This window comes from Diprion similis, chromosome 12, assembly GCF_021155765.1.
Source record: "Diprion similis isolate iyDipSimi1 chromosome 12, iyDipSimi1.1, whole genome shotgun sequence".
In the NCBI taxonomy this organism is placed as follows: Eukaryota; Metazoa; Arthropoda; class Insecta; order Hymenoptera; family Diprionidae; genus Diprion; species Diprion similis.
In genome coordinates this window covers 2,207,064-2,232,782 of record NC_060116.1, presented here as the reverse complement: position 1 = coordinate 2,232,782, position 25,719 = coordinate 2,207,064, and the positions used below count along the sequence as shown (strand labels likewise).

Sequence of the window (25,719 nt, the reverse complement as noted above, 5' to 3'; positions counted from 1 at the left end):
TGCTCTCCTGGTATTTTTATTTTAGGGGTTTCTCGTAGACTTGATTAATGCTAAATAATACTTTTAACGGTTCAAACGATAGCTGTAGTATTACTAAAGTTCTGTAAAGAGGATCTCGCGACCTTTGAGGTATGTATATCCCTTCAATTAATGAGAAGTAGTTAGATGTGTGCAAGTAGGTAATATCTAGTAACTTTTAGGTTAGTCGCAAGATTCTCGTACTGAAGTTAGGTATGGTTAGTTAGGTTATGAAATAGAAACGGAAAAAATTGTGGTGGGGCGGTCGGATATTAGCGATACTAGCTTGGCGAAATTTGGCTACCTGTGCGCCTTTTTTTGGCGATTTGCGATATTATTTATTTGGCAACCTTGCACACGGTAGACATGAACCACAGACCCAGAGCGTTGACTGAAGCTCAGAGTAATCAACAATTGTTCAAGTGTCAAATTGAAGGTTAAGAAGACAAGCGCAGCACGTAAACTTACCTGAGGTCTCTATTTTCATTTTTCTGTTACAATGTTATTACTGATATCCTGTATGCAATATATTGAGCAGCAATGACAGTACACTCAGATCTAGTGAAACGTACGCGTTGATTATATTTCCTCATAAGCATTTTCTTCAATGCTCACTACCTAACCATTGACTAATATATTGCAGAAAGTTACGAAACACAGGAAAATGAAGGTTATGGTTATGTTCGTCGTTCCATGCCTAACTTGTACACACAAGGTATTCCAATCGGTACTTCGATTGAAGACAACACGAGCGCAGCGGATGATACAGTATTATAGGGAGAATAAGCAGCTATTCGGGAAGGTTCTCAAAACCAAGCAGCAAAGAATTGCCAGAGCAAAGCACGAGAACGAAGAAGCCCTGACCGAAGCGGAGACCCAAGTGAACTCCGAGGCTTTCTGGCTTGCGAAAGCGAATAGCGCAACAGGACTCAGAGTAAAGGTATATCGTGAACCACTGGCAATTCGGAATATAAAGATTGAAGAAACATCAAAGAATGCAGAAAGGAAACAGGGAGCTATAGATGAAACTGCGCTAGTGCTTGCAGAAGTTGAAAAATCTTGGGCAAAAAATAACCCAGAACAAGTTGAACACCTTAGCCATGTTGTCCATGAAAAGAATCAGCTTGGCTTCCCTTCAGAGATATTAATAAAAAATATCACTGGGTTTTCTTATTTAAATGAAAGTAAGGATGCGGGAGTGTATACAAAGGAAGTAGTTTCTATACCGGTGTATCATGATTCCACAACAATAGTTATTCCAAGTGTTTCAAAAATTTTAAGTAAAACTATGTCAGAGAAATCAAAATTGAATTTAGAATTGTGGAAGAAAAGAATGATAACTCTGATGGGTGAAGAAGGCTTCGAAAAACATCAACAAGGTAGTATAGCACTGGCATTATTAGCAAGTCATTTTTGTACGCAATAGTTGAGTCATTTCTTGAATCGCAATCATACAGTGTTGTCTCAAGTCTGTCTTAACCCTTAGACTGCTGGAGTTCAGACGTTCCAGCAGTGTAGAGGTTAAATTGCGCATGTTGCAATATTTTTTATTTCAGAGAACGTTAAAGTGCTGATAAAGTGAGCGACTCGTATTGTACAGTTTTCTTCACTCCACAGTCACATAATCATGTTAAACTGTGAAAAATGGTAGTATTTGCAATTGTACCGGTGTATTAAGCCAATAGGCTTTAAAGGTCTGGATAACCAAAAATTTTCAACTTTTTCATTTTCTTTCTTTCAATTTTAATTAACCTTTGAGTGTTATAAACAATTTGAGCCATAACTTGTAATGAAATCTGAAAAACTGTCAAGTTAGATGTATTTTTCAGTAGAAAGGTCAAGCTGCTGCAAGTGGGCAATCAGTTACTTCGAATATTGAAGGCAGCCTTCAGTATCCGGCAAGCAATCTACAAGCATGCATCACTACTTATAAACTATAATTTTGCGTACAAAATGAAAAAACTGAATGAATGATCTAGCTTATGTGGTTCAAAAGGAGACCAAGTCTCAAATGAGTCGATCAACAAATATAAAAAGCAAAAAATCTACTACATCGATACGAAACAAAACAAGGTAAGGTGAGTACTAGCCATTCAGCAAAGAAATTGAAGGTTGGTGTCAGCATCGATGCACTGCTTATTGCGAATTTTAGGTATCTGATATCAAAGTTTATAACTGTTTTTTTTGGTGAATAGTAATGTCATGGATTGTAAAAAATGGAACAGTGATGTAAACTTCATAGAATCGAACTATGCGGACCCAGTTTCAAATTAGTGAGTTTGTGTAACTACTGGGAACCATGTCTATTCTAGTCCTCTCATCAACAAGAAGATTTGTGAGATAAACAGACGAATTATATTCACTTTCTGAATGTTGGGAATTAGCCTGGGAGCATGAGGGAAATTTTGTCGCATCATAGATTTGTCAAAAGCCATGTACCACCCTTTTGACGGTACTGTTGTCAATCAGTTTTGAATTTCGACCGGCGCACCCCCCCAATTAATTTTAAATAATTGAAAAATAATTCTCTAATTTTCTCAGACTTTGATCTCAACTCCAACCACAATACACGTGTTTCGGACACATTGTCAGCATATATTTTATTGGAAGCGGAACACTTTTCAAAAAAATCTGTCAGTGCGAAATTTTATTGGGCATTAGTGTTACTATCTGAGAAAAAATTCACATCATCATACCACGGAATCTAGACGAATTAGACACCCTTGAAATCTGACTTTTCTTTTCCATTTAGAGTAAGTGCATTTTGTCTAGATTGCCTGGTATGTTGATGTGAATTTTGTCTCAAATACTAGCACTAATACTGACTAAAACCTCACAGTTGTAGATTTTTTTAAACATTATTACTCTTGTGATTAAATATATGCTAAGAATGTGTCCAAAACATCTGTATTTCAAATGGCGAAATCCACCCTCTTGAGGCACGGATTACAGTTGGGATAAAAACCTGAAAAAATTATGGAATTATTTTTTAATTATTTCGAACCGATTTGAGAGGGGCGCCTCTTCAAATTAAAAAATTACATGTCCAAGGACCACCCTACTATTCACATTGTTGCAGAAAGTGTATGAAATTCGTCCATGGAAAATGCTGTAAAGGGAGAACAACGATAAGCAATAATAAGGGGAAAAGATCTGTTTAACTGTTTCTGATAACATAAGTTGACGCAAACAAGGACACTCTTTACATTGCAGTGTATCGATGATTGTTGGAGTAAGAATTTTGGTACAGATGAATACAAAGCATGGGAGGAACATCACGAAGAAGTTGTTTCATCAATCATGAAGGATCCACTGAAAAAATTTAAGCCCATAGTATAGTAGAAATATTTTAGAGGTCAATAGAGAAGTATAACGTCTGTTACAAAAATCACATCGCAAATTCGAAAACTTATAAAGGAATTATCGATGCAAACTTATGAAGAATGAGTGATAAAAAGGAAAGTATAGGTCAAATGCAGAAAAGAAGGCGCACACGACTTGGTACCATCAAAAAGGCAAATAAAGGTCTCGGAGGTAAAGGAAAGCTAACCGATATGCTAATTAAAGAGGTAATGGTATATTATAGTCCCACTATTCGAAGGTTCGCTCAATTCAAACATAAAATGAAGAAAGCCATTTGGGCAACATTCAAACACGATAGCTTGACCGCCCAAAGGCCCCAAAATGAAAATTGTCCTCCAGGAGAATACTGATGGTGCTCTTGGCAAATATCATAATCAATCAGAATTTTGGATGAATATATGTACAAGAATGTGCTGCCTCAAACCGTCTAAGATGCCATTGACCTATTTATGAGGACCTTAGTGTAGATAAGTTGTTAGAGCGATGTGAAGGAGGCTCCACGCAAAACACTAACAAAAGCATCAATTCCGTCATTGTTAAAAAGTTCCAAAAACAAGTTCGAGCCATGCGGATATCATTCAAATTGCAACTTATATCTATTGCTGTCAGCACTTTCAACGATAGCTATAACAGCATCTTGTTAATGATGAATATCATGAATCAACGAATTGGGGATCGCTGCTATAGTTTGTGAATGGAACTAGAACAGAACTGTTGCACTACCGCAGAGACCTGACCTCAAAAAGCATGAACGAGGTTGGCTAAGCATGCAGAGCTTTCCAAAAAGAAGACTATGATGCTGAATCACCAGCCAAACTGGCCATGTATGGACCAGGAATTTCTGATTAAAGGTGAACTGACAGCAGATTTTCACTTACTTTGAAGTCATGGTACTCTATTGTCATCCGAATCGTATGTTTTCCTTATAAGGAATCATTGCTAATATTTACAAAATTCAACTCCTTCAAAAATGTTCTGCACAGCAAAAGATTAGAATTTTTCTTCTAGCGTTTTATGATGTTCTGATTTATGTATACTTCTATATCAATTCTCTGAAATTTGAACATCATAAAATGCTAGAAGAGAAATTCTAATCTTTTGCTGTGCAGGACATTTTTGAAGGAGTCGAGTTTGGTGAATATGAGCATGGTTTGTTTTACTTTAGTTTACTGGAATTCAGATAATCTTAATGCTGCAAAATAACCTGCAGATTTTTCTGATGATGTACCGTCATAATAACATAATGAACTTCAACCTGATTTTCATTTCCCTAGAAATAAAAAAAGAAGTAAAATACGATTTGTTCATTTCATCGGCACTTAAACATCCCTTTATCAATGACTTTATCATGTTATTGTTTCATATGACTTACAAAATTTCATTTACTTCCATATTTTACTCTTCAATATTCGCTAAAACTTCATTTGTAATAAACTTGCAGAACACTGTACCATGCCAGTTACTTTGTGACCTCAAATTGTTTATCTTATTTCAGAAACACTTTCTTATGGGAGGCAATTTCATTCTATCATTCACAATTTTCTCACTCAAAAGCCAATTAATGTTCCTGATGTACTCGAAAAATCTTGGCAGAGTGTGCAGCCGGTTCTGAAAGAAGTACATGGAGTTGCAGCGCTGGAAAGCCACACCATACATCCCAAATTGCACTACAGAGGAGTCGTCGATTGTGTTGCATTGTATAGGTAAGATTATATTATCAATTATTAATAAATATTCCTAAGAAATGATTAGTATGATACTATACAATAGAATCTGAAATTATTCATCGGAGCCAGCTCTTGAAAATTAAAAATCAACTGCGCATGGCTGGATAATACTTATCGATATCTCTTCGGGACAGTTTCTTTTAGGGGATGGATGAGTTTCAGAACAGTACTTTATAAATAAACCACGTAAATACAATAATAAACTTTTTGAAAATTTTTTGTTTAACAGTGATTTACCGCCAAACCAATAATTATACGTGATTTTTGCATAGAACTTATTTTGTAGATTTCATTACGGCGCACATTTTTTGTAGGAAACATTTTTCGATAAATCTCATTCCAAAGATAATAACATCAAAATAGTGATTTTTTTTTTCAAATAATTTTTTCGGCCAGCAGCCGTCATTTCTCGACACCTCAAATTTCACAGTATATTCTTTGAGGTCCGAACTACCTACAAAAAAAATGGCGATTTGGCACGGCTGTTGAATAGAAGTTGTCCAAATTCATGTACATTGCGACTGGACTAAAGACCTTAGAGCATATAGTAGATGGAGGGAGCCTTCTGGCCGAAAAGTGTGAAGACAGAGAGGGAATGAGTAGCTTGAGAACCTGTCTTTTTTTAAGCCAGGAGCGTAGCGTGGTAAATTTAGTACCCGCGCCAATGATAGGCACCTAACTAAAATTTTTTATGAAATTTATTATTATTGTATATCTTATACCTATAATATGTTATGTACATTTCAATGTAATATACATAATATATTTACACTGAAGAATTGATCACAATTGTAACAAAAAAGGATAATTTTCTTTCGAAAGAAAACTTGCTTTCCGAATTTGGGATTTGGATTGAATTTTTGGGTTTAAAGAAATCATTGATGTCCTAATGCATTAACTGTGACAAAAGAATAATAGTTTTATTCATATAATGACACTCAGAATAAATATATTTCTAGTATTTGTGTTTATACAAAACTTGATATCATTTATAATTGAGAATAGACATGAATAATTAATTACTAGTTGGCACTGATATTATGTAATACTTATTCATGGTTAAAAAGAATGTATTTTGTGTATCGCCTTCTCAATTTTTTTTTTGGTTTCTGCTTTTCCTTCTCTAACTTATTGGTTCGCAATTTTAAATAAATTGATATTATTTTTTTAATCAATTGAAATCTGTGTTTGCTAGCAGTCAAGTTTTGAGAAGGTGAATGCTGTAATTTCAAGCATGAGTATGGTATAGACTTTTGTGCCAGTCTTGTCAGCTCTTGAAAAATGCCTTTGCTTGAATGATAATATTTTTTGAAAGTATTTTCAGTTATTTTACAAATTGTTATAAGATCAGATGATGGATAAATGAGACAATCTGCATTGGTAATCACTCTTTGACTGTAGCGTCGTAGTTGATTCTGTTTGATGTGTCAACACGATAGGACATACGAAGCATTTTGAAATTTTTTAAATTTTGCGACAAACAAAACCAGCCGTATACGAAACAGCATCATGCACATTTAAGTTATTTTCGAGTGACAAGACAATTCCTTGTTCTGTGTTACAACTTTCGTCATCATTATCATTTTCTTCTGTAATAGCAAGAGGATTATCACCAAATTCTAGAGTTACGGTATCATCCAAGGCTAAACAATTACCATTATCTGAGCCTTTGATATCTGTGTGAATTAGAAGTTTCTTAAATATGCTCACAAAAAGTCTGCAGGTAGGGTTGTTGCTGTAGCCGCCTTTACTTCTAACTGCACTAAAGAAAACTTCAAGGTGATCCTGAGACAATTTATATGTTAGCAAAAATCCGTGTGGGATTTCTTTTTCAATATAGTGCCTGAATATCGCAACCACGCTACGTAAGCCTATTATCATGCCCATGAAACCAGTCTTACGTGCACTATGTACCCCACATTGACCGTCGAGATATCTTAAACCCGTGATGTATTCAACTATTTTTTCAATGGTGTTTTCAATGGCTTCAATATTACTGCTATTGATACCAATTTTTGACGGATTCTTTGAAAACATTGTTCTAGAATTTAAGATATCAAAAACGTCATTTATAATGTTACAGAACCTTGATGTTCCCGCAGCTCCTTTGAATGTGGGATTGTTAGCTTCATTCTCTAAGTAATTTAGGTCATCACTAACACTTTTGCTGAACGTCGGTGCAGCAATTCTGACATTCATTTTATTATCTTCCCATTGCATGTGTTCTGTTGTGATTTTATGTGCAAGATACAATTCGGCATGTTCATTTTGTAGAACCACAATTTGTTTAATGTACGACCAACTAATAAGGTTTCCATCAGAATCAAACATCGCATTATCATCTTTGCAACAGAGTTGCGGACAAATTTTAAAGAATGGCAAGCATTAATCAATATGAAAACAGGCTCTTTGGTTATTGGATGTTCAAAATAGTTTCGCATGTGCTCGTCGACACTTAAGTTAGTTCCCAATAACTCGCACATAGAGAGGTTTGTCATTGGACCATCAAAGGTTAACGATACTACTCTGACACCAGTCTCATGGATTGTTCTTAAAGTTTCATCAACCATATTTTTTTTCTCATTGGCAGTGAGAGCATTTATGAAATAATAAGAAACTGGAACTTTCCAGTGACTAGTGAGACAAACTAGCATGCAAACCATAACATTATCTTTGATATTACCTTTACCTAAGTCAACGTATCCATACTCAATTCCATTAACTGTTTCAACTTTCTTTTTAATGGACATTTCGTCAAACACCAAGTTACAAAATACCGGCCACGTAGATTTGCTAACTTTTCTTTTTACAGTTTCTATCACCTCCTTAGAAATCCCAGAGCCAATATGTACATTTTTATACCATTTACTTATACTTTTCTGGCGAGGTAAACGTTTTATAAAAGTCCTACGTACATAAGTACACGCTTTTGGAGAATAAAAATCTAGCGTACATGCAAATTTACGGAAAAATGGTGGTAATGGGCCTTTCGTTTGTCTGGAGCTCAGTAATTCGTCAAAATCTCTTCGATCATCAGAAGCTATTGCTTCCTGTAAAAGTATAAACAACAGTTGTGAATCTAAGTACCTTAGAATCCCATTTCACCATGTCACAAGAAATTCGCTAGAAAGATTGGAATATACTCATACCTACAAATACATAGACTGAATTTAGTTGGTACAGGGATTTATAATTCTTACTTCATTGAATGATAAATGTCAAAATGTATAATAACATATAATGTATAAGGAATTAACACAAAATTCATTGTTCAAATTAATTATGATTAATGTACAATTTCGTACATACAATTTCAATAGAAATTTCTTACACAAAATTCAATAGTAATGGTTTTAATGAAGCGGATTTTGTATAACGTTTTCACTCTTAATATTATGATATATTTACAATACATACCTTATGGGTATATACACATGATTGAAAATCGTAGGAAACCTTACCACATGAGATACTCTATTCCATACTTACTTGAAGAGTTTATAGTCTCACTATCAGAAATGTATTTCCTTCGTCTCAGTGCTTCAAATAGCTGTTTGTATCGAGATACTCGCTTTCTGCATCTACCTACTGTAACTTTCAAACTTTTATTTTGCCGTTTAAGCTTTGCAATTTGTGTATTTTGTTGTCGTATTGACTGCATCATTTCATTTTCTGATATAATTTTGTCCAATTCAAATGGCTTTGGAGTGTCATCTGAAATTGGCATGCTGAAACTTTTATTCGTTATATTAGTTTAGGAACATGTGCGACTATAATCAAATGTGTAATGAGCAATGCGATGGTCACAATTTACAGATATAAAAACCTACGTTGAATCTGAATTGATATCTGTTTGTGGAAATTTCAAATTATTCTCTGCTTGTGTGAAACCTTTATTTGTAGTTTGGGATTGACTCACAGACCCTGGGGATTGATTGCCACCCTGTTTCGCACTGCAAAAAATAGCATGTGTTATGAAACTGAAACTAGCAACCAGAATTAGCAGCCAAACGTGTGAAACTTTTTTGAAATAGAAAAATTAACATTAAAATGTTTGGCTGCTAACTTCAGCCTTGTGCCGGTGTTTAGTATTTTTATACATATGCTGATTACAATGGCACTTAATAGTCACCATTTCACTATTTCAAAATCCTGAAAAATAGTTGGTACAGATCCACTTTTCAACATTCTCCGTTGACACATTCCACCGTATTGGAAACAATGTTTCTCAAAATGCTGACTGCATACATGCACGTATTTTTGTGTTATTGGAGGGCAATGCTTCGTTAAGACTTGTAACCATTCCATTCTTGATCCTTCAGCGTTTTTAAGATTGAAATTGTAAGGCGCATGAAGTTAGTGTTTTTAAGAGGTTGACGATAAGGTGTTTGGCATCGTCCAGGACCAACGCTACGTAGTATTCGTAGTGTGGGTTGACGAGGAGGTGTTTGCCGTCGTCCAGGACCAGCGCTCCGTAGTTTTCGTGGTCCAGGTAGCCGGGAATGTATTTTCATTCGTCCAGGACCAGCGCTCCGTAGTATTTGTAGTGCCGGTTGACGAGAAGGTGTTTGCCGTCGTACAGGGACAGAGCTCAGTAGTTTTCGTGGTCAAGGTTAACGTGAATGTGTTTTACACCGTCCAGAATTTTAGTAAAAGCATAGCGCTACCACGAGGGGTCGTCCAGAAACATCGCTCCGTAGTATTCGTAGTAATTAAAAAAATTAATTAATCTTTCTATCTACCAAAAAGATTTGTGGAAATACGTGAAGTTAGCGTTTTCAAGACGCCTGAGCGCGCCGACCGGGGTTGGTGCGCGAAGCGCGCAGGGGCGGAGCCCCTAGTCATCTAAAACAAAGGGTTTCGATATTTATTTGCTTAACATGTGAAAGTGTATACCACAAGAGTGACTTCAAAAAGTTGAATGATACTCAATTTTTAAGTGATACTGAATGCGACAACCGATGATGCAGATGTCTAACTTGAAATTACGAACAGGAAAAATACAATACTGGAGCACTTAGACCAACATTGATGGAAAAATTGAAATATTAATGGAACCAGGATAAAAGCAAAAAATGGAACAAGTGAATAAGAAAACCTTTTCTGAAATGACTAATCTTAATGAACCTCAGATAAAGAGATTATAGTAGAGAGGTAGAAGAAATTATACTAAAGAAGACCTATGATGATAAACTGACAGGCATCAGAGAAAGAGTTTATCATTACGTGATTAAAAATAAATCTATACAAGCCAAATAAAAATGAAAAATTCGTCAAGTGAAGGTCAAAAATTTTATTTTTACAAAATGTAAAACCGACGTTTCGCCCGGGCCCTGCTGACCATCTTCAGGCTAGAAGTAGCTATGGGCTCGCCCATTAGTCCAGTCGTAGCAAATATTGTATTTGAACACCTAGAACGAAAAGCGATTAAACAATTACCGTTTAAATTATCATTTTTCTTTCGTTACGTGGATATCATTACGTGTGTCAGTAAGAATAAATTACAATAATTGCTAGATAATTTCAACAATTTCCATCTTAGGATACAATTTATCTGTGAACTTGAAGCAAATGGCAAAATTAGTTTTCTGGACACATGGGTAATTAATCAAAATGATGAGATTATTCTGGATTGGCATCACGAAGAAACGTGGTCCGCTAGATATTTGAGCGATTCTCTGCAAACACGTTTTCAGCCCATACATAGCTGTCCGGTCATATTAATATTCTTCCTTTAACAGAAAATATTATTAAGGACTAGAAAAGTAACAGTTTGATAATGAGTATTAACAAGCCCATTGAATTTATAGCTACTTTTCGAAATATTAGCATTTATCTGGAAAATGGTTACAGGAGACTGTTGCAATTAAATCAAAACCACATAATACATAGTTATAATCATTTATTTTTATATGCCACATAGGATCGACATTCCTATAATTATACTGCTTCAGTTCTGAGGAAAAATAAACCAAAAATTAAAATTTCAGGATAATTTTTTCTACGTTGGTACCTCTCACGATCGGCATCTCTCTTTTTCTGTAATAATTCCTCTCTGGATAACTTTTGCATTTTAGGAGGCACGTCTATGTAATCACAACTAGCCTGCAATAAATTTAAAATTATTACGACTTTTAGGGTTTTATTAACTTAAGTAACTTCAAAAAAGAGACTGTTGTCATATCCACACAGTCCCTTGGAATGACAGACAGTCCCCTGCCACATTAAAAAGCACAGGGGATTGTGTATTTTGATTAAATCGTGAAATATCAAAAAAAACTATCACAGCAAATTTAATTTTGCGAGTTCTCGATAAATATGTACATGAATCATTATAAATTTATATAGACTATATCCAATGTTACAAATAAATTATAAATATAATAATTACCAGGGGACTGTGTGTCGTAGCAGCCCCGACACATGCTCCCGTCACAAGCGACGCACTAACACTGAATAAAGTGGTGACACAACGCCACTTCCGCTACTGACATGAACTTCCGACTAGTTACGTTCCTTCATACGCAGGACAACATGAACAGCACAGTGAAAAAATTTTATTTTTAGTATTGAATGTTTGGCAGGGGACTGTGCCTAAAAAGCCCGGACAAGATTCGATCAAATGAATGAAATGAATTGATTTTAAGTGTTACTTATTTCTAAAGAAAATTCGATAATTAATTGTGTTTTAAAATATTATGTCGAAATTTCTGTATTATAAATAAATATCTTGAAATAAAACCTCAAAGTGTTAGTTCTGGAAATGAGACAGCACAGGGGACTGTTTTTGGGCTGGTTTGGGAATTTTTTGATATAAAACTATAATTTATACCGTTTAACTACCACTGCACTAAAAAGGAATAGTCTTGTGCTTGTGTTTTGAGATATTTTAATTTATGATACAGCAATACTCTTTGGAAAAAGTGGTTTGGACAGCCATTTATGTGTTTCCAGAAAATCGCCCATTTACATTTTGATTCAAAACATCCAATACAACGCAAAAAGACAGCTTAGCTTTATACGATTGTTGTATAAGGATTTCACATTCAGAATTCTGAGCAAACAATTAAACATTAGTAGATAAGACCTTATTAAATGAGGGATTTCCTCTTATGTACTTTCATTTGCTATATAAGGAAACCTAAGATTCACAAACCATAATACAATACTGTGGATAAGAACAATAACCGTGAATGAATTACATGCTCAATCCCTTGTATTGGATTTACAAATATTTTACAATAGGAAGGAATTGAAATTTCGTTTAAAACTTTTGATACCACAAATAGGATTTTCACTTCTCTAAAAACAAAAACTTCTGTACAAGATCAAGTTAATACTGTATAAAAAATTGATTGCTTGGATTGCAATAAAATCTATATTGGTCAGTCATAACAAAATCTAAAAAAACGACTTTCGAAACATAAATCTAATATTAGATGCCACGACCATGATAGTTGTGCTTTAGAATCTCATCCTTTAGAATTACGGCATCAGTTTGATTTCGAGAACGCAAAGATTGTAACATCCGAACCAAAGTGGTACAAACGCAACATTAAAGAGACATTTAAGTCATCTATATTTCGATATTCTTTAACTTTTAAATGTTTCGCGCCAATATAACAGATGTTTGAGATGCTCCTTCTTTGATAATGACTATTGATTTAAATTTTCGATACTGGTAATAGATCACAATCAGTTCCTCGTCATTCCAATCATGGCGTTTGAATAACATCTAAGCCGAACAGGTTACTTAATTGTAAGTAATCTTGTGACATCGCTATTTGTATAACTTAAATTATATTCCAAAACATTATCTTCACCTTTTCTAACATGTTTGTACAAATAATTTTGTAATATTTCGACAAAGTTATGAACTATAATTGTTTTATGCAATTTAAACTCAAGAACACGCTGTCCTCAATAAATTAACAGCAATTTCGTCTTTAAATCAAATGTATTAATGCAATATTATAGACAGGTTGTTAATTAGCAGATTATTGTCTGAGGTAATTAAGAAACGAATGTTTAGTGAAACAATTCTGTATCTTCTAGCCTGAAGATGATCAGCAGGGCCCGGTCGAAACGTCGGTTTTTTACACTTTGCAAAAATAAAGTTTTTAACCTGCATTCGACAAATTTTTCATCGACCTGGCACGAATATCTACCAAACGTTACATGTTACGTAACAAGTAGGGGGGGGGGGGGGGGGGGGGGGGGGGGGGGCTAAAAATCGCGTGACGTAATATGTGGACGGCCTCTAATATTTAACTTTTTCAAGTTCACTCTAAGCCCTGAGTCTTTTAATCTTTTGGATACCTTTTTTAAATTTTCGTAGTGTTCCGTAGTATCTTTTGCCGTCACATAAGTCGAAATAAATAGCCACGTAATCTATTCTCGCAAGCTGTCTTCCAGTTCTTGTTAAAAGTTTCCTAGCCCTGAAGCTATACCTTCTGGTATTTTTTTTGTATTTATATAAGGAATTGTGCGTCGTAAAAGTTAAATATTCACGACTTCCATGCTGAACCAATATTTGCATGTAAGCGTGATATAAATCAATCTCAGAAAATAATTCGCCACCTTGTAAGCTAATAAATATATCATCAATAGTGGCCAACGGATGCGTATTTATGATCAAACATGGGTTCACGGTCAATTTGAAATTCCCGCAAATGCGTATTTCACCATTTGTCTTTTTTACTGACACAATCGGTGTAGCCTCTTCGCTATCCTGGACTTTTTCAATGTGTCCTTCATGAACGAGGCAATCTAATTATTTTTTATACAAAAACGTGCCTGTATCGACTTCCACATTTACTCTTACAACTCCAACACTAACACTTAGCATAGCTTTTACACTACACACACACATTAGCTTTTGTTCCTCGCTTTGTTTCAGTGCATTTACCGCATTTCCTTCAGTCCTTAGATGGTAAAATCTTTTTGTTTCGTGGTCTCCTCCTGCCCTTGCTCTTGTAAATATTGAACTTTACTGACGCTTTTTGTAGGTAATTTCTATTTGATTTTGCATACTATTCCGAGATGCCTGTTCTTTCCACAGACATTGTATATCAAATGACGAACACGGCGATTAGTGGCCCAGTGATTCTGTTTCCCGCAGCGATACCAAACCATACCTTTTTTATTACTGCTACCCTGGTTCGTCGATGAGTTTTTTCCTTTTTTTTTATGTAGTTTAATTCTGTTGATTCAAGTGCCATTATACTGTTTGTTATTCCGATATTTTTTAACGCTATTTTGTACCGCTTGTTGAATTTACACCTTTCTACTGTTCCGATGGTTTTGGGTTTACATGGTCTTTGATCAACTTTTTTAATTCTGCTAGATTTTTATCCTTTGGCTTCTCGGGAGAGCATAAGTTACATACAAGTGTGTATGCATTAGCACTCATTCTAGTGAACATGATTACCCTTTGTGTTACTTCGTCGATTATATCGTTGGCGAGAAAATAAAGATCTAGTCGCTCTTCGAACGTGTCTCGATCATCTTGATTCAAATCGAAGTCGAGTTGAGCTTTAACTTTTGCTTGGCTGCTTGGCTGCTGACTGTTCAGAGTTTTTTTCACTATTGTCTTGTACAGACTCCGTATCTTGATAATTGTCTTTTCGAACAATTTTCCATTTTTTAACTTTTGATTTTAAAACTTTTTGAACTGTTCAACGTATCATCGTCATATATATAATTTCGGCGAGTTACGGATAAAAACAAGGGTTCGTGAGCTTAGAGAAATGACTCAAAGAAAGGTGCGTTCAAATAAGTTCAATAAAGGCTTTTAATGGCGATAAGATGTTTCACGTTTGAAGTCAGAAACAGGACTGTTTTTATAATAATAGCGGTTGACGCAGCAACCCTCTTCATTTTATGACATAAGAAGATTGAGATTTCTTGCGTTACATGCTGACTACTAGATCACCTGACGGAAAGGCAAAATAGGTGATTTTACCCTTTGTAACAATATATATATATAATTTTTTATTTTCTTATTTTGAATCACCTTAATAGGTATATATATATATATCTTCTCTTTCTATCTTATAAAGATATTTCGCCGCCGCCGCCGCCGCCGTCGCCCCCGTGTCAGGAATACAGACCTACCCCATATATGTGCCCTCATACTGTGACAGATTTAACCCTTTACCGCATACATGCCCTCATACCTTGACAGATTTAAGCTTTTAATCCGCATATATGTCCTCATACATTGACAGACTTAACCCTTTCCTCCGCCCCCTTCGCTTTAGTCCTTTACTCTAAATGTGTACCCTTATATAGGTATATATATTTTGAACATTGCCATTGAAATTAATAAAGATATTATCATTATTATTAATATTATAGCTAATCGAGATTAAATCTGCTACACGGATTGAAATCCGTGTTTTGAAATGGAAATCATTCTATTTGTATTTATATCTTTTTTTGTTTAATTAAACCAAAACGAGATACACTACAATAGATTTCGTAGTGAATATAGAGTAGTAGATGTGGCGAGGAAACGGTACGATTCGTCATGAATTTTAATACGAAATCTATCAAGTAAAAATAACACATAATATTCTTCAGATACTGCTTTGATATAACGCCTTTCCTTGTTCTGTTTCCCAAGGCCCATCCTCTCTCACAATTAACTTCATCTCCATATCCTATTTTCTCCCTTGCCAACATGGACAAACTCAATTTGGGAGTTGGCGCGCAAAGCGCCCAGGGGGGCGTAGCCGTATATATATATATAATTTGTACAACTAGTTTTTTATAACTAGCCAACGATACGTCGTACAGAAAATTCGCAGGTATATTTTTTGTAGGGAATTGAATGCTCTACAAAAAAAGTCTCTTGTCATTTTTTGATAAATCTACTCATTCAAAAGTTGTAGGGGGTCAATACGATCCTAAATAACTTTTGAAAGAGTAGATTTATCGAGAAATGACAAGGGACCTTTCTTGTAGAGCGTTCAATTCTATACGAAAATATGTCTGTGAATTTTCTGTACGACGCGTCGAACTTCGAAGTATGGATTAATTGCGATTCACACAACGGCACCTCCAGCGACAGAGATTTTGCTGAAAACAGTTGCTTGTGGTTGCACTGCAGGTTGCCATGGTAACTGTGGTTGTAGGAAATTGCAAATTACCTGTTCTATTTTTTGTAAACAATGCATGGGGATTAATTGTGATAATCTACAAGAAGCTGATATTGCAGAAGACTACATTATTAAAGATATAGATGTTGATGTCGATATCCAGATTGAAAATATTATTGTTGAAATGTAGTAGCATCATTGTTCCAAACATTTGGTGTAATTGTCATGTATTCCTACATATAAAACGTAAAAAACCTTTTTTAGTTGAGTAAAACAATAAATTTTTCAATAAAATGTGAACGAAAACAATATTCGTACAAGAAGGATGAAATGCGAAAAATGCCCGGTTCAAATGGCCATATCTCGGTCAATTTTTAATCAAAAGAATATTTCAGCCCAGAATTTTGAAGGAAATTTAATCTCCTTTTTTTTATCTTGAGCAATACCTATACCTGTCAAAAAAAAAAAAAAAAAATGCGAAAAAGCAAAAAAAACTGAAAAGATCGACATTTCGGCTTTTTTTTCCAAGTTTGTTTCGACTGTTTTGGCATGGAAATTTTTTTTTTCAGTATTCGAAAAATGCCCTACAAAAAGTTTTATATACAATATATTGAAATTTTGCTTTGTTTACGAGATGTATTGAAAAAACCAAAAGGGGTGATTTTTCACCTCTATCTTCAATTTCCACCCTCTAATTTAATAGCAATCCGCGGTTTTTTAGTCTTTTATAACCCATTGAACGATTCATGCAATAAAAACCCGCGAACGTCTTAGTTTTTTATCGCCCTGTAAGCCCTGTTTTTTAAGACATAATTAATAGCTTAAACCGGTTCTACCTATTCTCGGATAATGAAATTGAACTATGGTCGGTGTCTCCAGTCAAAAATGTAAGCTATTCTCCTTTGATGGGAAATTTGAATTTACCTCGGGTGTTTTTTCACTCCCTGTTACTGTTCTAGTATTGGTCGAGCAGGGATCTCATGTTTTTTGTATTGTGCCATTTTTAGTGAGGTTGTACGGATCTTTCAACATTCGTTGCAATAACATAATTGATGTATACCACTATGCCGATGTATAGCCGTAACTGTGCGATTAGAAACGTGGAAAGAAGTAGTCACGCGACGAGAAAAATATTCTCCCACTAATTTGTGTCTTGGAATAACTATACTTTTTCCCAAATAAGGTATTGCATGATACCGAAAAAAATAAATATTATTTGTAATTATAATTTTTTTTTTTAATTCACCATATATGCATAGTGTTAGTATCCCTCAAGCTTATGATTTTAAATCGTATTATACCCGTATTTATTGGGTTTGTCTTACATATAAACACGAAACTTACAGCGTCCTCGAAAGCTCAGCAGTTGTTCGTCTACAGTGCATTTTTCACCCGGTATGAAGTTGTTTTTATAATTAGTAATGAAAATATCCCAAATATTACGCAAATCTGCAAATCTGTCAACGGGATATTTCTTTTTTCTCACATCAACGCGAAAGATGATGAAAATGATCAAGATGATGAAAACTTGTACGTATGCCTTGAAAATGGATATGTATATAGCGTTATATCATTAGATTTGTCCCACAGCCTGTTGTCATCGACTTTGAAAGATTTCTATAATCCAGAGTAATACAATAAGCCGATGAATGCTAATATTTCGTTAGAAAATGTGTGAAGGTGATAAGATTCTTCCTTTTCCTCGGCTATCAGGTTGAGACAAACCTCTTCAATTTTTTTATTCGTATAGAGCGTCTCTTTCAAGACATCTTACCGGTCATCTTACACGTTTTTTTGTACATATTTTTTTCCATTGTATTTTGTTTATTTTGTTTACTTACCTGATCAACGTTTTGGAGCACCCGTATTCCAAACGAATCCATTTTCCCCCAAGACCTTGGCCTTCGGCCTACCACGAGTTCGTGCTTTTGATATACGTCTCTTCAAACTTACATAATTTTCGTCAACTCCCACAACATCTAGTTCCAAATCACTTCATTTACTGGAATCAGTTTCATCACTATCACTATTAGAAGTCTGTTCTTCTTCGGACTCATTTTCAACCGGAGTTTACTAGAAATCCATCTTAAGCTGTTTCCGTACAGTCGAACGGTGGTTATACGACATCTAAGATAATGATAAAATAAATATACACAACAACACAAAAAAACCCAACAGCTTAAAACACTAGATACTTACTGTGTCTTCTAATAAATCTCGAAAAACAATTAAAATAATTCTGGAGCAAAACACACTTTTGTGACACAGCTGGCACCTTGGGGCCGCTGACGACCCCTAGCTACTTTGCAATACTGCTATAACAAGACTAACGTACATACATAGACTTACCTGAACGACGCTGGAGGAAAGCGGTACATGTCATCTGTCAACAAATGGCGCTATAAGTCACATTTTCAAGCTTTAGAGTTACAAAAATCTCGATGGAAAATTCTTAGGTTACGAACAACCCCAAGGTGCCAGCTAAAGTAATCGTGTGGCTCTTCAGATCATAGGCTTCCTGCTATAATTTTGCATGACACTCCTGAAGGTGACTGTCCGATTGCCTATGCTTGAAAATTTTTAACTAATAGTGAAAGAAATTGTGCAACGATAGACGAAGAGGCTAGAGTAATCATCTTCCGGATTACTAAATTTTATGGTTACCTATACGGAAGAAAGTTTAAATTACGTATGGACCACTAACCACTTGTTGGAATTTACGGAGACAAGAAAAGCATACCTATTATCGCTGCGCGCAGCTACAAAGGTATGCAGACTTTGTAAAGGCGTTTCGATACGAAATAAAGCATGTCAAAAAAATCAAACGATAACGGTGCAAACGGACAATACAAATGAATTAGAGGAGTACACCTATCTCATTTATGTTGAACAAGAATCATTTATTTGCTTAGACAGCAAATCGATCACTAAGAAAACAAGAAAAGGACGGAGTAATAGTAATAGTAAGCGATAACGGCCCACAATATGCGTGTAAAGAATTTTCAGCGTTCCTGAAAAAATCAGGAATCAAGCACATATTTTCAGCAGTAAAAGATTGAAAATTCTATTAAGCAAAGGACAGAATGTACAAAGCGCTATTGATAATATATTATCGAATCTCAAAACACTGTGCAACAGGTGAAACGTCAGCTAAATTAATGCTAGATTGTGTAATTTAATGTATGTGGTAGATGTGTTGCACAGCAGATTTGCTATATTGGGGGAGTTTATTTGAAGGCTGTAGTTGGCTGCATGTTTTTTACAGTGTTGTATACCAAGTTATTTATATTATCACTATATTATAAATTTTATATACTTAACGACGCTGAATTAAATTGAAAAGAATTTATTCACGTAAAAAGTATGAGGAATTTGATCTGGTTGGTCCGGAGTCTTCTCGTACAGTATCATCTCTCTCCGTTAAGGCCCCGCTGACCTGGCATGTCATATATATATTTCGTGACGTCAGAAGCGGGGAAATTGGGCGAAAACGCCTATACGAATCCTGCGATAACGAGAGTATGAATCTTACTCGGAAATATTTTAAATCGTAGCTTGAATAATAGTGTACGTGTGAATCTCAGTCACTGCTCAGGCAAATCGCTGATAATGTTTATAATAAAGAATGATGAAGTGAATAAAATCACGCGACAACAAACATGGCCGATCGGAGCTACCGCATGTTGAATATTCACTGATTGCACTGTTCCACAATTTCTTTCACCCTCGCCAGGGAGATTCACACGTACAAAAGCACACACGTTATCCGGGAAAACTTGTACTATCAGTTATTTTTTTGTAAACATGGCTCGATTCGTATAGGCGTTTTTCATGTGACAGCAGCCCGTTTATGGTCCACAAGAAGTATGTTCCGATCTGTAACTGACATCATTGGTTGGATCTAACAGAACAAGCCAATGAAATCAGCGGCCTTAGTTCACCGTTCAACGTTCAGAGGCGCTGCACGTATTTATGACGTCACGATTTGATGTTTTCAAGTCACTTCAGCGGCACCTTAAGCGGATTTCTTTCGTACCTTTACTTGTCTTACATCGTTGCTTCAATTTAAGTCAAGATTGGCGTGGTAATATTTAAATCTCACAATATCCATCCTACAGGGTGATGTTGGAAGCACTGTGAAGAAGATATTATCTAGGCAAAAACATCTAAAATGTAAAAAAAATTCGCCAAGTTACCAGAACCACATCACAATAAAAATACAAGAACAACTTAGGTATTGCCAGTCTCCGTCGTAAAATCAGGAAAGAACCCCACGCCCTAGGATCTCTCAGCAAGTAGGTATACGTCGTGAAGTCGGACCTCGCTGTTTCGTGTAGTGACATCGAAATATCATTCCAAGAGGTACGTACTTCTTTCCTGATTTCACGACGGAGACGGGCAATACCTAAGTTGTTCTTGTATTTTCATTGTGATGTGGTTTTGGTAACTTGGCGGATTTTTTCACATTTTAGATGTTTTTGCCTAGTGTTGCGTATCAACACAATTTAATTGACATAATTAACCTATTCTTCAAGTTTAAATCCATATATTCTTATACGGCTGGGATTTCCTTGGACGGTGGTTTCCAAGCTGTATCAAGCTGTATCGAGCGAAAGGACAGGAGTCCCACATCTGGCAATACCAAACCGCGCTGAAGGAACTGCGACCCTAAACACTAAAGTTAATATCGAGAAATAAATGAACCGTCGAAGCGCCGTACGGAACTATCAGCACGGATTTTTCTTACTTTATTACTCCTGGGTTTTTACCAATTATCAATTTCAGTTGGCTGCCAGATGTGGACGCTGGCCTATTCGGACAGTAGGTACGCGAAAGTCCGGAAGGATCGCGTATTGTTCAAGCACAGGTCATACCTGCATGCTCCCACTTTCCTCCTGTATATTAAATTTCCATTCCTACAACTAAGACTTCCGGTACAATTTCTTGACCAATCCTGGATTCCCGCCAATCGCAATAATCAACCAATAAAAAAAATTGACGAATCAGTAAACTCCTACACCCTCCACATTATCTCGAAACTCCTTCACGTTCCTTATTCCTTTACTTAAAAACAGTCAGTTCTCATCGAGACATCAAACCACCAACAGCCCTATCAAGATCTCAAGCAACAAATACCTGACCGATTCAAATACCAATCAAATATCTGAGTTAACTAACTATCTAGTCAACGAATTATCAATATATCTTATAAACATCCCATATGAACGTGTAAATAAATAGTTAGGTTCTAAAAACAACACTAGAACAATTGATCTTCAATTAAATACCTTCACTCCACTAAAGTGTCGTGCGGGACACAACACCTAGATTTCATTACTTTTTGTGAGTATGCAGCTATGATGCTGACTAATTGTCAGTAAACCACAACTACCATACCAGTTCTGATCCGTTATAGCATTCATATTTCATTCGTTACTATGACTTCTAATCGCCATGATGAGGACACGAAATAGCAATACTACGGATCCAATTAGCGCCTCAGCATACTGCGAGGTGAAAACGATAGAGGAAATTTTTTTCTTTTTTTTTTAGAAACACTTTATTCAACTGTCAATCACAAAAAGTACAGCAGAAATTATTTGATCTAAGTATGTAACTCCATCGTACACAGTTTTGAACTCTTAACAATAAATTACCAATTAAGAACACATGTCGCATGCTCAGACCTATGTTGCAGGATCTTGAAATATATTATTTCGAGGAATTTGCGCAAACTTGAAAGTAAAGGTACATTATATTCAGTTTCATGTTGATTTTTCTGAACTAAGATGTGTTCAAGATATTATAGTTTGGTTTTGGGCATACGATGCGTTATAATGAATAAATCAAAAGGAACGATAAACAACTGTGACTGACGTTAGAATCTTCATGAGATGCTTATGAATCTCATCGATTTATGATTACGTACGTTGCTAATGGATCAGAAATTTAGATCAATCACTATGAAAATTAGATAAAATGTAATTTGAAGTGTAAGGAAGTAATTAATGTGATATAGCGCCATTTTTCATGTTAATCGCGCTAAGTTTTTTTTAAATCAGTACCATTTGTATACAATCAAACAGAGGTTTTCATTCTTTTTTTCTGCAGTTAAAAACATTTTGGGAAGTGCAATAACAAGTTGCAGAACTACGTTTACTCGAGTAATTAAAAGTCTGGGAATTTATAAATATTGTTCACTACACAATAATTCTTCTTTTTCTTGAGTCGACGCAGTGCTACCGTAGATGAAATTCAGATTTATTTGATATGCCTCCATTTATTCGTACAACATAATGTAATATAATATGTTTTATGCAAAACTGTTTCGTTAAGGGGCCTTACCAGTGTGACACTTTCAGAAAATCGACTTTTTTTTGGCTTATTCGATAGTTTATATCTTCAAAAATATCCTGTGGAAGCGGCAAGGTCGTATCTTGAATAGTTTTTGAATGACAGCGTTCTAAAGAGCGACCGCTCGCAGGTATAAGCCGCTCCACTTGCCTATTTTAAACGCGATTTTCTCGAAACGACATTTTTCAAAATTGCTGACATCATAACTCAAAGAGAAATTGACCGATCGACTTCAAAATGAAACTGAGTATTTTTGAGTATATTTACTATACAATGACGTACGATCTTTTTGATTGGTTGAAAATTGTTGATTTGGCATTAAAAAAACGACCATTTTCTTACTCTAAAACACGACACTTTTTTCAGAACTACGCCATTTTGTTAATTTTTGATATTTTTCAAAAATCTTAGGTCATTGTATAGGAAATACCTTCAAATTCAATGACCTTTTTGAATTTTTTTGTTTCGGCTACTCATTCGGCCGGAATCATGTCAGCAGTTGGGGAACTTTTTTTTTTGATACTGTCATGGGCTGGGTTGGCTGATGACCAAACCACTCCCAAAAATATAACGCTTGGCTCGGACTAGTTCTCCCGGATGGTGAATTATTTGAATTTTGATGTCGTTTTCCCTCTTAGTTGAACCGACTTTGGTAATAAAATGGTCACTTACCTTTTGCTGGTGATCGTTGATTCGGGCTATGTGGGCGGCTCTGCGTGTTCGGCCGGTGGTGAGATTGGTTAAAGTTACTGATCGCCTTATATTAGGCGTTAAAGGTAATTAATTGTTCAACTCGCGATGTAAGTTTAACACACGAATATTTGTTTATTCAATTAAGGTTTAACACACGAGTATTTGTTTATTCAAATTAAGTTTAAAGAAAATTCTTATAATGATTTTAATTATAAAAGATGAAAGGTTTAAATGTAAAGTCACGGAATTCCCTTTTAGCGCTTTAGTTTGTTAAATTAAATAAAATAAAAGACCTTTTGAATTCCTAACAGATTCTCTGATCTGATTGATCTGCCTAAAACTGAGAGAACGATTTCTGTTAAAGACTGTTAATAACCGAGAAGATATATTAGAAAATGAAGCCTGAGAATGAGACTTGAGAAAATGAGAATTGCGAATAAACAATGAGCAATGAATGTCTTGAAAAAACTGAGAGCTGCTTCTTCTTGATGAAGACTGGCTGACGAAAATGTAACGACTGTTTGACGAAAAATGTAACGACTGATTGACGAAACGGTAACGACTGCTTCACGAAACGGTAACGACTGCTTGACGACTATGTCACGACTGTTTGAGGTCTGTGTAACAACTACTTGACGAAACGGTAACAACTGCTTGACGACTATGTCACGACTGTTTGACGTCTGTGTAACAACTGCTTGACGTCTGTGTAACAACTGACTGTTCAGAAAACTGAGAATTGAGAATTGAGAGAAACTACTTCCTGATTGGTTCCCAGCATCTTTGAGAGAGCTGCCCAATAAGGAAGTCTTGATAAGATTTTGAGTTTCCCATTCGCCATTAACTACCCCCGCCCTTTGGGTACGGTGTAGCATGCAAAACTATCTTAACTAATCCCGCCTCTTCCATGAGTGCGGGTGGGAATTGCTGTGCTTGTTTTGGTACATGATAAAAAATATTCTACTGTATGTTCGGGATGACCCTGTCCAAACAGACACTTCAAAGATGGCTCTATGGATTTTAATCCGTTGCACGTGCGTGCCAGATTCAGCATACCTGGAAATATCGAGAAGCGATTTCCGGTCATCTGGTTACTCTTAGAGAGTTTGTATACTCTAGTCTATTTAGGTAAGGATTATCCCGTAACATTATTTAAAGAGTAAGATTATTATAAGCGAGGGTGGTTATTTCCCAGAGCCGTAAAAAGTGATAAAGAAAGCCGTATGCATACAATGCATACGGAGACTCAAATATATAAGATATAAATGAATTTAATCGAAAACTGAAATAAAACTAATGAGTAGGGGCAGAGGGCATCGAGGATGTGATAATACCTCCGAAGACAGCACATAACTCCGTTATTTTTCAATATTAAAAAAAAAAATCTTAAAATATACCTGAAAATATACTTTATTATTTCCAAAAAAATTCAACACATTCTATCGAGTACTTTCTTTTAAAAAAATTCCTGAAAATCGCCTAATTTTTCATGGGTTACCCTGGTAAGGCCCCTTAACGTTAGTTTATTGTAATATTTCCCCAATTTTGATTATAAATTCTTTTTCTAATTTTTTTTCAACAGAGTATGTAGATTACATTGTTGTTTTATTTGCAGTTTGAAGTAGATACCCTACTTCATCTCCATTAATAATGTTGTTTTCTCTTCTTATGGGTCATGATGAGATCAATGACTCCTTGCTTTATATTTTGGCCCATACGTATGGTTGGGCGGTAATTCCAGTTCATACTTTGAGCAATTTTACTGTAGTTCAAATTTTGCATATTATTTCTCTTAAACTTACCTGAAACAGATATAATTGTATTTAATCTTGGAGTTTTCAGTGTTATTCACCTTGAACAGCTATTTTCAAGTTGCACCCTGCATATTAAAGATTTCTTGTATCAAGTAGGTAGAATATAATCCAAGACTGCGATCAAACCAAGATGAGATGAGATTTGGATATAGCATTGTGTGAGAGTGGCTAATATATATAATAATTTACTAGTACTTAATCAGACACGTGTCGTATAGTTGTAACATATTTGACATAACATTGAAACTGTTAGTATTAGAATGAACAATAGATTGATTTAAATAATAACAATTGGTCAACATATTACGATGACAAGGAATTACTTCTAATGTTGAATTGGCAGATGCAAGTCGTGTGGTTCGAAACGATTAGTCAATGACATATTTATTGTAGCGTATGTCATTTCCATAATCTGGTAGATAGCATATTTCACAAGGTATCAACTGATTTGACCAGATTTTACAAGGTATAAGTGATTCAACTGATTTCACAAATATCTTAAAAAATTTTATAACACTTTAAATTATTTCAACATTTTCAAATTGATTTTCCAACATTTCGTCATATTTATTTCAGAATACTTCACTAGTTTAGTAATAATATCAGAAAATTTCAAATGAGTCTACAATAGATGTAATGTGAAACAGT

The 25,719-nt window shown here is 35.3% G+C and overlaps 1 protein-coding gene across 4 annotated transcripts in view; it reads left to right on the top strand.

The window, feature by feature from the left end:
- Window positions 1–335: 335 nt before the first annotated feature.
- Window positions 336–25,719, top strand: part of LOC124413328 (mitochondrial genome maintenance exonuclease 1-like) — a 32,556-nt gene continuing 7,172 nt past the window's right edge. Inside the window, exons 1-3 of one of the 4 annotated variants that reach the window (XM_046893846.1) lie at window positions 336–491; window positions 662–1,397; window positions 4,877–5,084. In XM_046893846.1, the coding sequence (XP_046749802.1) occupies window positions 683–1,397; window positions 4,877–5,084 (923 nt within the window). In that variant the 5' untranslated portion in view covers window positions 336–491; window positions 662–682. The other 3 variants (XM_046893843.1, XM_046893845.1, XM_046893844.1) reach the window with 3 other exon arrangements.